Genomic DNA, 14,681 nt, shown 5'->3' on the forward strand with positions numbered 1-14,681 from the left:
ATAACGAATTGTTTATAGAGTGATTTTCGGTGTAAAGTGTAGAACTCTTGTTACTCATCAAGTAACCAATCGGATCATGCATATAATAACTTAATTCCCAGATCCTCTGTCACAATTAACATTTAAGGAATTATGTATTTTTATTCTTTTTCTATTTTTACATTTTATCTAAAATTGATATAATCTAAAAATGTGGATATAAATTTAAATAAATATAGAAAAATTAAACTTACAAAAAAAAGTATAATGTTAATTTTGTACACAACGCATGTTTTAGTTTAAGCTTTGGTTATATATATTTTGTACTGGTACACTTTTCTTTTTCTATTTAACACATCTTCTCATCTACATACTTGTATGTTTGAACATGATTTATGTTTTAATGGTGGGAGGTTAAAACATTTATAAAACGTTATTCTAAGAAAAAAAATTTCCACAAAATTATCAAAGTGACGAAAAATAAATTTAAAAACTCTAATCAAACCTAAAAATTTTAAGCAATGATTAAAGTTATTAGATTTTTTTTATTGTGTATCCCATAATTGACTATTTAGGATAGAAAACATTAAATTTAATTATTACGCGTGATAACTTTTTACGTACTGAAAGATGAAATAAATTATTTTAAAATCTTTTTATTATCTAATTCATCTAAATATAATTGCAAGACTTACAAATGCGTTTATCTTTACTTGTTCAGGTTTAAGAAAGTTGTATATGTTGGAATAAATTGATGGAGTGTCTGTTGGGTTTTGCATCTTCTGTTTCAAGAGATTTAGTGTGTGGAGCATTAAATCAATTACGTTATCCTTGTTGCTTTAAAAATTTCGTCAAAAGGCTTGAAGAAGAAGAGAGCAATTTGATTATAACGAAAGATAGTGTCCAAAAATTTGTTACGGACAACAAGAAACAAGCGAGAAAGCCCAGTGAAATTGTGGACAAGTGGCTGGAAGATGCTATCAATGATGTACACAATGTCAATCAGTTGCTGGAAGAGGCAAGAACACAAAAACATTGTTGCTTTGGGCACTGCCCAAATTGGATTTGGCGATATCATGTTGGAAAAAAGTTAGCAAACAAAACTATGAACCTCGAAAAGGTCATTGAAGAGGGTAGAAAATATGTGCCATTTGACCGCATCGCTACGCTTCCTTCAAACACCCTTGATATGCTTTCAGAAAAATGCATGAATTTTGAGAGTAGACAATCTGCTTATGAGCAACTACTTGATGCAGTGAAAAATAATGATGTTTCCATGATTGGGTTGTATGGGATGGGAGGTTGTGGTAAAACCACATTAGCAATGGAGGTTAGGAAATTAGTAGAAGCAGAGCATCTTTTTGAAAAAGTTCTTTTTGTACCTGTTTCTAGTACCGTGGAAGTTCGGAGGATTCAAGAAAAAATAGCAAGTTCACTGCAATTTGAATTTCCAGAAACCGAAGAAATGCAGAGAGCCCAAAGATTGTGCTCAAGATTAACTCAAGAGAAAAATGTTTTTATAATTCTCGATGATGTGTGGGAAAACCTTGACTTTGGTCGTATTGGGATTCCTTCATCTGAACACCATAAAGGATGCAAGATTCTCATTACCAGTAGATCAGAAGCAGTTTGTACTTTAATGGACTGTCAAAGAAAGATTTACTTGCCAATTTTAACGAATGAAGAAGCATGGACTCTTTTCCAAAATAAAGCACTTATAACAGAAGCCACCTCTGATACCTTAAAGGAAATAGGAAGATTAATTTCCAATGAATGTAAAGGATTGCCGGTTGCCATTGCAGCTGTTGCTTGTAGTTTGAAGGGAAAAGCTGAGACGGAATGGAGGGTTGCATTGAATAAATTGAGACATTCTAAGCCAATAAATATTGAGAGAGGTTTGACTGATCCCTACAAGTGCCTGCAGTTGAGCTATGATAATTTAGATACTAAAGAAGCTAAATCACTTTTCCTGTTGTGCTCTGTGTTTCCTGAAGATTTTGAAATTGAAATTGAAATTTTAACAAGATGTGCAATAGGATTAGGTGTAGTTGGAGAAGTTGACTCATATGAAGAGGCAAGGAGTGAAGTGATTGCAGCTAAAATTAAACTTGTTAGTTGTTGTTTATTGTTGGATGCAGATGATGAAGGTGTCAAAATGCATGACATAGTTCGTGATGTGGCCCACATAATAGCAAAAGATGAGAATAAGATTATCAAGTGTGAAGTGGAGAAAGATGTTAGAGTGGAACAAAATTCAGTTAGATATCTATGGTGTGCGAAACTTCCAAATGATTTGGATTGCTCCAATCTTGAGTTTTTATGCTTACGGACAAAGATGAAAGAATTTGATGGGATTTTCAAAAGAATGGGAATGCTCAAAGTTTTGATTCTTGTCAACAATGAGTATGGAAGAAGACCATTGTTAACAATATCTTTCGAAACAGTAACAAATCTGCGTTGTCTATTCATTGAGAATTATGAATTGAGCGACTTCTCATTTTTTGGCGGTATGAAGAATCTTCAAAGTCTCTCGTTATATAATTGTTCACTGCCTTCATTTCCTGAATTACAAACCGATGTTGCGATTACACTAAAATTGTTAGACTTAAATGGATGTAACATTAAAGTGAAGAATTTTGAAGTGATTAAAAGAATCCCGCTTTTGGAAGAGTTGTACATCATTGAAATTGAAGGAGAATGGGATGCTAACAGTGAAGAGTTGTACATTATTGATATTGAATTCTTTAAGACGTTTAGCATTCCCGAAACACTGCAAAGGTATGGAATTGTATTAGGGTCTCGTTACTTTCATCATTATAGTGATGCAGATATTTACATTCATGGCAGAACTTTATTACTTAACCATTTTGACATATCAAATGAGGTAATAAAGGGTTTGGCAAAAAGAGCAAAGGATCTATTTGTGGCAACTATTCATGGAGGTGCAAAAAATATCATCCCTGATATATTTCAAATTGAAGGAGGAGGTTCGGATGAGTTGAATAAGTTGGAGATACATAATTCTGAAGAGTTAGAATGTTTGATTGACACTCGTAGTCACTCGAGTGAGGTGGTAACTCTCTTCTCCAAGTTGCATACGCTTCGAATTGAGAACATGAGAAATCTAAGAGTTATATGGCATTGTTTTCTTCCTACCAATGGACATTTTGAGAACTTAGAGAAGTTTCATTTAAGTGATTGTCCACGGTTGACATTTCTCTTCACATATGTGCTTGCTCGAAACTTTGTAAAATTGAAAATATTACAAATATCTGGATGTGATGAACTGAAGTATATATTAGCAGATGATGACAAAACGGAGGAAGGTGAAGATGAATTCACCACAGGGCATCCTGTAAAAATTTTACAAAATCTGCAGGATGTACAGATAAATAGCTGTCGAGAATTAAAACATATATTCCCAGCCAACATTGTTGGAGGCTTAACTCAATTGAAAGTTCTCGAGATAGAAGAATGTGACATGCTAGATCAAATAATTGGAGATATTGTTCCATCAACAGACGGTGATAAACTAATAGAGGAAGGTAAGCATCCATATTTCTATAGCCCTTCAATTCCAACAACAGTTGTGAAGCATAGCCTAGTTACATTACATGGTATTCCTTAGTTAAAAATGGTGACACATGTAGCTTCGAACTTATATATTGTTTCATTGCGATGTTATTTTCCGTTAGTAAGGTTCAAAGTCGAGACACTACTAATCTACGTTTAAAATTATAGACAATTATATTTGCATGTGAAGTTGTTTGTCAAATTTAAAATTATTTAAAGGAAAATGTCTTGTACGATTATTTTAGTTCCTAGAAACCAATATTTTTTTAATTTATAATTGCTTTTCAGGAACTCTATCCAGCCCTGGAGGCCTTAAGATAAAACGTTGTGGGAAGTTAGGCTCAATTTTTACAGCATCTATAGCTAAGAACTTGACTTCTTTGGAAGAATTGTACATACGAGGGTGCAAAAGTTTGAAGGATATAGTAACTCACGAAAGGGTCAACAAAAATCAGGAGGAAAGCATTGTTGAGGATGAGCCTGATTGTCAGAGTGATATTTCAATCTTCCAAAGTTTGAAAAAGCTACATATCAATGAATGTGAGTTATTGGAGGGTATATTCCCTGTTTCTTTTGTTGGAGAATTGAATGATATAACAAATAAACAGGCTGCTGATTTGAAAGACTTCTCTAGTCGAAATAATACTCAAATTGAGCTTCCTGCTTTACAAGTACTTGAACTTCATCGTATTCGGAACAGAACCGTTGTTGGTAGTTATGATGTGATATGTCCATCTTTAAGAACACTATCATTGGATATTGGGAGATCTGTTGGGTTTTTCAACATAAATTGTTCAAGCGATGCTTCAGAAGCTACAAAAAGGGATTCTATTGCAATCAAGGTATGAAAAACCATCATTTACATTGTTTCTATCTTTGTGAATTTACAAAAATTAATCTAAATATTTGAATTTCAAGATGATGTTGTGTAAAAAGTAATAAATGGTCTTATATGCCCTGCCACTTACTAGTGACCTGAGTTCATATAAATAGCTGCAACATAAATTTTTAATATGTAAGTATTGGGATAGATTATTTGGAATAGATTAACTTTGGAAAATTATTTTTTTTAATAGACTAAACAGAAAGCAATTATTTTTTCGAAGAAACAAGTGAATCTAAATAGTTATAGACATTGCTTAAACTTTTATCTATACGAACAATACGATAGAAATGGAATACGTTAATAATCAGAGTTAAAATAATATTTAGTTTTGTTTAAGAAGTATTTTGGTGTATAAATTGCAGATATCGAACTCAGATTTTGATCCGCCGGTTGAAATTGTTGAATGTCTTTCAAAACAACCACATGGTTTGAACTTGATTATGACACACAATATTAGAGAGATTGAACTGACAGGCTTTGATAAGGTAAAGTACCTTTTTAAACTGTCCATTGCTTCATCATTGACGATGTTGGAAATTTTGAGAATTAAGGAATGTCTTGGACTTGTGTACATTATAGACACTGATGATGAATATGGCAAAGAGAATATGAAAGCTATCTTTCCCAACTTAAAAGAGCTCTCAGTGTATAAGTGTTTCCAATTGAAATATATGTTAAGGCAATATGACGTAGCTAATAAGGATTATAAGGAGATTCATATTCAATTCTCAGCATTGGAAATACTCTCTCTTCGGAATCTACCAAAGTTTGTTAGCATTTGTTCTACCAACAATCTCATTGTGACGTGGCCATCTTTGAAGGACTTTGAGTGTTACGAATGTTTGTATCCGTTTTACGGTTCAAGAGAGCCTATTATCACAAGTACGAAGGTAGTCTTGTCTTTTTTTTCTTTTTATGATTATTAATTAATTTTTCTTTTTTTCGTTTATGTTTTTACATTTGCTCTTAATGTCCTACAGGATCCGAAAGGGATTCAGAACCATCTCCCCACTTTGCAAACTCTATACATAACGCATTCTGATGCAGAACGTATTTTTTGTCTTAATGAACATGAAATGATTGGCCAACAAGTGAGTTTAAGGTTAGAGTACTTGATGTTAGAATCTCTACCTCACATGACTTATATTTGGGTGGGTCCCAACAATTCGCTTACTCTCCAACACCTTACCACATTAGAAATAATGAAATGTGAAAAGTTGGAAGTAATCTTTCCAAAGTCTGTTGTAAGATCCTTACCAGAGTTGAAGCACATAATCATAAGAGAGTGCATGGAATTGAAGCAGATCATGGAAGAAGACGAGTCAAATCTTCTTCGTATAGATGGAGGCTGTGAAGTAGAGGACATTATTGGATGTGATAAAGAAGCTTCAAACAATTATTTTGCCTTCCCAAATCTTGAAAAACTAGAAATAGTTGAATGTGCGAAATTGGAAATAGTCTTTCCAAAGTCTGTTTTAAGATGCTTACCAAAGTTGAAGCTTTTGACGATTAAAGAATGCAAAGAATTAAGACAAATCATTGAAGAGGGTGTGGAGGATAAAAATTTGTCTAACCTTGTTTCTCCTCAACCATGCTTCCCAAAACTAGAAGCATTGCATGTTGATGATTGTCACAAGTTGAAAAGATTATTCTCTGGATCTGCTTCTAATGACCTTCCCAATCTTCATCTTCTGGCCATAAATGGAGCCAATGAACTAGAAGAGCTTGTTGGATTTAAACAAGTTAGGATTAAAGTTGAGCTTCCAAGACTCAAACTTTTAATATTTACGCTTCTGGAAAACTTCAGTCAAGAGATTGAATTGCATAATGTAAAGAATTGCATTGTCTATAAATGTCCAAAACTCTCTTTGACTTCAACAACTACATTTCAGAAGCTCCTTGAAGATTTTCCTCGCAAAGGTAAATCTTAAACTATTACTAAATAAATGTTGGTCTTAACTCGTATACACTCTCAAAAAGGAAGTTTATGAGTTTTAAATTAAATGTAATTTTATCTCACTTTTATTCAACAACGAAAATATATTAATTATTAGACTCAAATTATTTTAAGAAATTAACTCTTTTTTAGTTATTTTCACATTTTGTTTGCACTATTACAATTTAGTTATCGATGTAATTTAATCTATCTCAGTGCACTATTACAATTTTTTATTTTTTTATTTTTTTATGATGTCAAGAAATATTAAATAATTGTTATGTTAACTAAATGCTTTGAAATAAGTCTTGCATATGTATATATTGGCATGGTTTCCAATTCCCAACCGAGTACCACCAGAATTTTTTAAAATTAGAACATTAACTTAATTTTTGCTGCAAGTCTTTTAATATTAGGTTCTCGTAATTTTAGTTATGAAGACGTAGAGTCGCCACTTTATTTTGATGGGTGATAAAAAAATTACCAACTTTTTATATCTGTTTCTTTTTATTTTTAATTGTAATGATATAATGATCCATCGTGGAAACTTGAGGTTGTATTCCTTTTTGTTATGAATTTCATTTTCACGTGAATTTCCTAATATATATATCTTTCCACAGATTTCGTAAACACTGAAGTTGGTAGTTGGGAATTTGAAGCCATAGTAAGATCCATATACCGCCATTCAACTATTAATGATAGCAGTGAGTTCACTTCATCAGAGGTCAGAACCAACCAATCTATGAATATGAATATAAATAAAATAAAATAAAAAAGCCGATAATGTCTCGTTATTAGAATAACATTTTTCAATTTAACGTACTAAATTTGATCTCCTTTTTATTAAAACAAATCAATGTGATCCATTAAAATTAATGTACAATCAAAGTTCTTACCAAACCTAGCTTTTGCATTGTAAATATGAAACTGAAAACATTTATTGGAAAAAAGTTATAGCATATCACTGATAGACTAGCAATACCAACTACTGCTTTAGAATTTAGAAGCCCACCTCTAATTTGTAATATTACTAAACATAAAAATGGATTTTGTAATATTAAGACTCCTAAAAGGAAAGTTGGTGTATGAAGAATCAAACAGTGAAGGAGGTTTTCCATACCAATATGCACTTGAAGAAGCAATAGTAATATATAGGGCTCCTTTCAAACTTTAGAGCCACTCACTCAATCGTACTTTTTCAATTTGTAATACACAGAAGATTGAGGACGTAGGAAATGAGAGCATTAAATCTTCATCCACTGGAGTTGAAGACATTGGCATTGGAGGTGCTGTTGCAACTCACATTGCCAAGGTAGTTGAACAAGATGATAAGATGAATGAAGGCAAGCCAGGAATAGTGGCAAGCCAAGGAATCCAAGTACAAGAAGGGTTGAACCTTTTGCATGAACAAGAAGGAATATATGTTGCTCTTAACAACAACAATGACATTTCTTCAGGTTTCTGATTTCCTATATATATTTTCTCATTTCCATCCTATATTTCCATTTCACCCTCTCAAACTTTTTACAGCTTCTGCAGATATCCGTACAAGATTGGGAGCATATAAACATTTTGTTGATCTGGATGATGCACACATTTCTCTTCTGGTGGAGGCAATAACAACATATCCTCATCTCTGGAATGCTTCCAAGAAGTTTAGTGAGCGCTTTCAAGCTTGGAGGTTCAAAATTTTGGCAGATATGTTGCTGTTCCTTCAGAAGGAAAGTGACGATAGTGTTATTCCTCAAAGAGAAAAAGAGTTCGATAAACTATGTGAAGAAGCTATTGAAATTGGATTTGAGAGTTCATGGGTAGAGGAAATGCGTCAACGTGTTGTGGCGAGGGATCCTAAGCTGGAAGAAATGCGTCAACGTGTTGTGGCGAGGGATCCTAAGCTTGTCAGAATGAGGTGGCCACTACTCTTGTTTCCAAAATTTCTGAGGCAGAGAATTTCTACAATGAAGCTCAACTGAAGGAAGTTGTTTTGAAGGAACAAATAAAAGTTTATGAGGCTGCCTTATCATCTTTGGAGAAGGAAAAGAATAAATGCATTGCGGAAACTATAGGATACAAAAAGGAGCTTGAAAATGTGATGAAGGATAGATCTCAAATGTTGGAAGATAAAAGAAAAGTTGAGCAAGAGTTGTTTGACGTCGCTTACAAATGGTCAAATTTGTGTAGTGAATATGAGCTCAATCGCATGGCTGCTACAAATATCCAGTAAGGGTTTTCGTTGTTCATTGTTATTGTTAAGGTTGCTCTCATCAACTACTTTCAATTTACTTCCTATATTTTAATTGTTTCTTTTTGTTGTATGTCTGTTGTCTTGTTTGCTGCTGAGTGTTACGAAAAATCAAAGAGGCTATTTGTTCTTTTATGTAACTTAATATTATTTTTCCTTTAGACCTAAGTAATGACATCTTCACTGAAAAGAGTACTGCGATATCATTTACTAAACTTCATCTCGTATTATGGAAGTAAACTTCATCACCAACAATTAGGAAGTGCGCAAAGCCACTTGCAATACCTTTTCTGTTTTGGGATTAATGACATTCACTTCTTCATTTTTTTGTATTCAAATATCAACGCCACAATTGTAATGATATTTGTTTGTGCACAATTTGGACCTCTTGAAATAAGTACAAGACTTTTGGAACAAACCAATCTGTTTGAGGACTTTTCGGCAACTCTAGTGAAAATAACATCATTGGAGACTCTTGGAGAAAAGTGATTTACATCAAGTATGGAGTTTCTAATATTTTTTTATCAAGTTAAAATTGAAAATTACTGTTCATTCTTTTTACTTATAACAAATCTAATGATTGCTATATAATTTCATAAAATTAAGTTGATTAATTGTTAAAATAAGTAAATAAGTTGTTAGAAATGAATTGGCTTATAACCATATGTAACACTTTATAACTTAATATCTTCTGCATATAACCATACACCAATATTTCAACCGTTCAACATAATTAAAGATTTTATCCATTTAGAAACAACTTTATAGATATATATATTATTGCAAAATTACCTTAATACTTTCTAGAGTATCCAATATAATTATAACGATGTACCATAACAATACATAAAATAGGTTGGGCTAATTTAATTAAAATAATTTATGATATAAATAATTTCACAATGGTTAAAAGTAACAAATTATATGAAGTTTAACTCATCCAATCATGTCCAAATGTAATTGATAGAAAAATTAAGATAAGCAACAATTCTTATAAATACCTCAAGTTCTAAAAAAAACGTTTATACTTAAAAGTCAAAAAATTGCAACAAATATTGATAGTGTGATATATTCCCAATAAAAAAGTGGTAACTAGAGTTGTAGACCTCTTTTCTAAATTATTCCTAAGCGGTTGTAAATCTAATATAGGTGCTAGAACTGATTAAGAAAGTAAGAAACAGAAACAAGTTAAAATGGCTTAAGCAATTCATGGCTTGCACCTGATACTTTCTCATTTAAGCAATATATCACAGAATCAACATGCACCGAAAATGACAACAAACTCAAAACAGAATGAAATAAAAATGTGTTGATTGTGTTGGATACACGAGCACACAAGTGTAGACTCTAGAGTTGAGTATGAAATAAGAATGGCAAAAAAAGTGTAATAAAGGATATCTAGGTATGATAATTTTAATTACCCGCTTATTGATAGGATGAGTATAGATACATAGTATCAACTTGTGAACACTCATTATCTTGGTGGAAAAGAAAAGAACCAATTGTTAAGAAAAAGTTTTATATGGTTGTTAGAGTGTTGAGAAAGTGTGGTTTTATTCTGTTGTGTTGCGTGTTGGAGTGATTCAAGCAATGCATTACTTTCATCTCTCTCTCGAGCTATCAAGAAATTCTAATCCTTTTCTTTGCAATGGCAGAAGCTCTACATCATCTTTTTCTCTTTATCTTTCTCTTTCTATTTCTACACTAACTCACCAATTCTCCTATCTCTCGAGGTATCTCTCTCTCTCTGTTAATGTAAACTTATCTATCTCTCTTTGTTAATATATATATCTCGCGAAGAAGCTGTACATCATGTATTTGTGTTAATGTTTCTCTTTGTATTTGTACAGTAACTCACCAATTCTCCTCTCTCTCTCTCTGCATATTACTTAAAGGAGGTAATGTAAACCTATCTATCTTTCCTCATTTTCACTTCAAAAATTATAAATTTAATAAATTCTATGTTTTATGAGATGAATATTACTAAAATAACCTATTATCTACTGTAATCATTTTTATACACAATTTTATCACTTGTCCATCTTAAATCTCTCTTTAATGTTACTTCTGGTTTTTTTCTACAATAGCCTAATTCCAAATCATGATCTCATCATTGTGTTGCTCTTTTTTATTGGCGTTTGTCAAAACAATTACGTGAACACGCACACTATTTCTAAAGATACAAAAGATACAAGTAAAAAGAACCTAACTTCTTTATTTTTCACTTGTCCTGGAATCAAACTTCCATATCGACACTAGTGCAGCGAGGGGCTTTTACCGCGGTTGATTTTCACTATACGTCGCGGTTCACGAACCGCGGCATATTCAGCCGCGATAGTAAGTCAGACACTTTATGCCGCGGTTCTAACCGCGGTATATAGGCTGAGGAATATTCAGCCTAAATTCATTTTTTTTAAAAAAAAAATTAAAAAAAAAATTAAAAAATGCACTATATGCCGCGGTTGAACCGCGGCATATAGGCCGACGAGTATGCCGCGGTTAGTGTCAAAACCGCGGCCATATGTCTCGTTTTTTAAAAAAAAAAGAAGCACTATATGCCGCGGTTGTGGTTAGAACCGCGGCATATTCCCCTTATATGCCGCGGTTGTGGTTAGAACCGCGGCATATTCCCCTGCAGTTTTTTAAAATAGCAGGTCTGTTTTTGTGATATCCACTACCACAAAAACAGACCTGCATATAAAAACATTTACAGAAATTCAATTTCAACATAACAAACACATGTTCAAATGTATTTCAACATCAAATAAAGTAGAGAGTCTAAGAAAATTCTATCTAATCAAATGCATTGTTTAAATCTAAATCTAAGAGCTATTGTATAATCTAACTATATACTTCGCAGCAGCGTTCCTAATGAATAGTAGTGACTTCTCAGGAACTGGTGTAGTAGTCTTGAATCTCTGCAAAAGACAATTCATTTTAATTAGTGTATATGAATTCAACATTTGTTAAAAAATCAAAATTTGTTAAAGTTAAATATTACCGTTTCCCAGCTTCTTGTGATGTGAGAACGAACAATATGGGTCATCCAATACATTACATAGTATCCACACTCATATGACCCATTTTGTCTGTTACACTACAATATATCATCACAGTTGATAATAGTTAGTGAATAACATTTGTTATAAAACAATTATAACAAAGTATGACTTTAGCATATGTCAAACCTTGAGAGAAATCCAAGCAATCTTTCTACTCTTAACAATTGACCTCCCGTCCATCATCATACTTGCTGGAATAGAACTGTATATAAAAAAATGTTTTAGCATTGAGTTATATAACAAAGAAAGTCCAAACATTGAGGTTCTTACCAATCAATTGCTTGTCTGAGTTGTGTGGGAGGAGGCCTGTGCAATGAGCAGAACCACAAAGCATAGTTGTCTTGCACAGACATAACAAGAAGTTGCCAATGGCGCCTGAAATTCATAATAACGTAACTCTTAAATATTAAAATCACATATGGAACATTATTATGTTAACAAAGTTCACTTACCCGGATATATAAGGCAAAAAGTATATTTTCTTGCCCCTTCGAAAACTGCTTATCATTCTCGTGTTGATATGATCAAAATCATTTGATTCATGAATGTCTTGGGGATCAATGAATCCATAATCATCAGAACGCCCCAACTTATTAGTGACCCCAGACATATACCTGAAATCAAAAATTAACTTTGATATAAGGATACTTGATATATAAATCAATTTTATATATAAATAATTGGTCATAGACTTACATCGTCCATAGTTGAATAATTGAAATATTCAACTCTTGTGTTCCCGACGCAAGCTCACGGACATCTTGGCTATTAAGGTATATTGGGACCTCAGAGCCATGCCCAAATACATTAGCATCATACTGAACCTCCAAAGGCTTATCATCAAGGATGTCAGCAAGTAGATGCAATGAAGAAAGAGGGTCATCCTCAGATAGAGGAATCTTCTGTTGTTCCTGCGTCTGTTGTTACATGAAAAGATAAGATAAGTTTTGACATCAAAAACCTTTAAAATTGAGAAGTGTAAAGAAGAATTTCATACCGAGGGGTCAGAAACTGGTTTAACCAAAAATTTAGGCCAAGTGATAAACGACTTATATGCTTGTTCCACAGTGAAAATCTCTTCCGTGGACAGTGGAACCGAGGCATCTGGCATGATCATTTCATCCACTGATACCTTCACCTCATCCTCTAATAGTTGCATACCATGACATACAGTCGCTGACCTAAACTCTGTTCCACGAGCTACCAGCACCATCTCATCTTCTTCTAAAATGTATAGCAGACATGGACTACCATCGTCCATGTCATCCTCTGGGATGGCTGATGCGGAACAACTTCCTTTGCCGCTTCTCCCTGTCAGAGTAAATGTTAGATTATACAAGAGATAGAAATAATTGCACATAAATGTTTATTAAGTTTACCTGTGGGAGGGGGAGGGACCACATGTTCCTCTATAGGAGACTGCATCGGGCGCATGCTCTGAAACTGCTCCTGGTAGAGCATCTGGAATTCAGCCCTCACCTCGGCCCTGATCTCCTGCATAAGGTCATGTCGGACCTTTTTTGTGATCTCTTCTGTCATCCTTTGTGTATCGCTGTACGAATATGAAGGCTGACGAGAAGAGCTCCCAAAATAATCCGTAATGCCTACTCCAGGACCTGCAGCACGTACACGTCCAGGGTGCTCAGGTCGTCCAATTGCAGCAGCAATAATATCCTGGCGACCCTCTGGAGTGAATTGGCCTTGGGAGCTCTGCTCAACCAAGGCGTCCTGTAACATTACAAAACACCATTATTCTTTAAATAGTTTAATGTAGTATGTATAATGACAATATTTATTATTTTAGGAACAGTGATAACTTACAATTTTTTCAGAAATCTCTCGTGCAGTGTCGGAAGAGTAGGTGCCCGATGGTCGCATACGGGCCAACTTCCATTTCTCATGTCTAGACGGTGGAGAAGGAGGCTGAGGAGGGCTACCACTCTGAGATGGTGGTATAGCATCTGCCTTTTGCTTGAGGATTTTCTCCTCAAGCTTCCTATACCCACCACGAGATAATAGGTGGGGGTTTTTGTTCTTAGCACTTGTTCCTTGTGCTTTGCTTCTAATTGCCTGTCACATACACATTAATTAATGAGTTCATATGATATATATTTGTTAATGAGGAATTGAATAATATGAACTACACTAACCTGCCATTCCTCTGACATCCGACTCTCTTTAAAAACCCGCCAAGTCTCCTCATCAATGGACTTATATGCATTACATGGAGTTTTATGTTTAAGGTGTCCAAAGATGTACCTTGATGTCAACTTGCTTTTAAAGTTTCTGAAATTTTCTGCAACAGTTGACAAACACTTATTTCTAAGTGTTGGGACATTTGGAATGTCAAATGTCATCTGAAAAAAACATAATAAAGTTGTATTAGTACAAAATTATCAATATAAACAAATTATAATTCAAATGCTATTAACTAACTTACCAATATATCTTGCCAAATAATGTTCCGATCACCCTCGGACACATGATCAAAAGATGGAATGAGAATGCTAATCTTATTACGTGCCACTACTCCAAGGTATGATCGGAAGTCATCTGCATGGGGGCCAGTTGCCACACCCGTGGTGACATTCACATTCACCGGAGTTCTTTCACCACTATTTTTCCTGATTAATAGTTGTTTCATCCGAGTGGGTCCTCTAGTGGATCTGGGTGGGGGAGCCTCATCCCCTGAAGAATGTGGATGATCAGCCATATATCTGTCAAAATAAATAACAACATTAAATTTTCTTTCAAGACTTATGTAATATCATATAAATTAACAAAACATGTAATAGTACAGAAATTGAAAATTCATACATAAAGATATGGATTCATCATATGTATATTCCCTCATCATGATCTGACCGAATTGCATGTACATCATCGTCAACTACAGATTGGTCATCCAACTTTGTTGTAGTTTGAAATGAATGGTTGTCAGCAATATCAATATTAATTAGATTGTCTTCGTTAACTTCAATTTGTTTTTTGCCTTGAAGAGCA

General features: G+C 33.8%; 2 protein-coding genes across 3 annotated transcripts; one reads left to right on the forward strand and one right to left on the reverse strand.

Moving 5' to 3' along the window:
• Window positions 1–704: 704 nt before the first annotated feature.
• On the forward strand, window positions 705–8,784 carry LOC108334994 (uncharacterized). Of its 2 annotated transcripts, none has more exons than XM_052869071.1 (7): window positions 705–3,524; window positions 3,841–4,394; window positions 4,801–5,328; window positions 5,419–6,358; window positions 6,995–7,098; window positions 7,591–7,831; window positions 7,905–8,784. In XM_052869071.1, exons 1-7 carry the CDS (start codon window positions 734–736, stop codon window positions 8,345–8,347), a joined length of 5,601 nt encoding a protein of 1,866 aa, XP_052725031.1. In that variant the 5' UTR covers window positions 705–733; the 3' UTR covers window positions 8,348–8,784. The 2 variants fall into 2 exon arrangements, with proteins under 2 accessions (XP_052725031.1, XP_052725032.1); XM_052869072.1 differs by having other exon boundaries at window positions 7,914–8,784.
• Window positions 8,785–11,191: 2,407 nt separating this feature from the next.
• Window positions 11,192–14,298, reverse strand: LOC128194452 (uncharacterized). Its single transcript, XM_052870074.1, has 11 exons — window positions 14,119–14,298; window positions 13,829–14,035; window positions 13,500–13,748; window positions 13,058–13,406; window positions 12,676–12,989; window positions 12,375–12,595; window positions 12,131–12,292; window positions 11,949–12,053; window positions 11,805–11,880; window positions 11,618–11,713; window positions 11,192–11,534 (listed from the first exon to the last, which is right to left on the reverse strand). Exons 2-11 carry the CDS (start codon window positions 14,033–14,035, stop codon window positions 11,439–11,441), a joined length of 1,875 nt encoding a protein of 624 aa, XP_052726034.1. The 5' UTR covers window positions 14,119–14,298; the 3' UTR covers window positions 11,192–11,438.
• Window positions 14,299–14,681: the final 383 nt, after the last annotated feature.

Source organism: Vigna angularis, chromosome 10 (genome assembly GCF_016808095.1).
Source record: "Vigna angularis cultivar LongXiaoDou No.4 chromosome 10, ASM1680809v1, whole genome shotgun sequence".
In the NCBI taxonomy this organism is placed as follows: Eukaryota; Viridiplantae; Streptophyta; class Magnoliopsida; order Fabales; family Fabaceae; genus Vigna; species Vigna angularis.

Coding starts and splice junctions, on each gene's coding strand:
- LOC108334994 (XM_052869071.1), top strand. CDS start 734: ATGGAGTGTCTGTTGGGTTTTGCATCTTCTGTTTCAAGAGATTTAGTG. Junction 3,525..3,840: donor TGATAAACTAATAGAGGAAG/GTAAGCATCCAT, acceptor ATTGCTTTTCAG/GAACTCTATCCAGCCCTGGA. Junction 7,099..7,590: donor GTGAGTTCACTTCATCAGAG/GTCAGAACCAAC, acceptor TGTAATACACAG/AAGATTGAGGACGTAGGAAA.
- LOC128194452 (XM_052870074.1), bottom strand. CDS start 14,035: ATGACATTTGACATTCCAAATGTCCCAACACTTAGAAATAAGTGTTTG. Junction 11,881..11,948: donor CTCAGACAAGCAATTGATTG/GTAAGAACCTCA, acceptor TTTTATATACAG/TTCTATTCCAGCAAGTATGA. Junction 11,535..11,617: donor TCACAAGAAGCTGGGAAACG/GTAATATTTAAC, acceptor TGTCTTTTGCAG/AGATTCAAGACTACTACACC.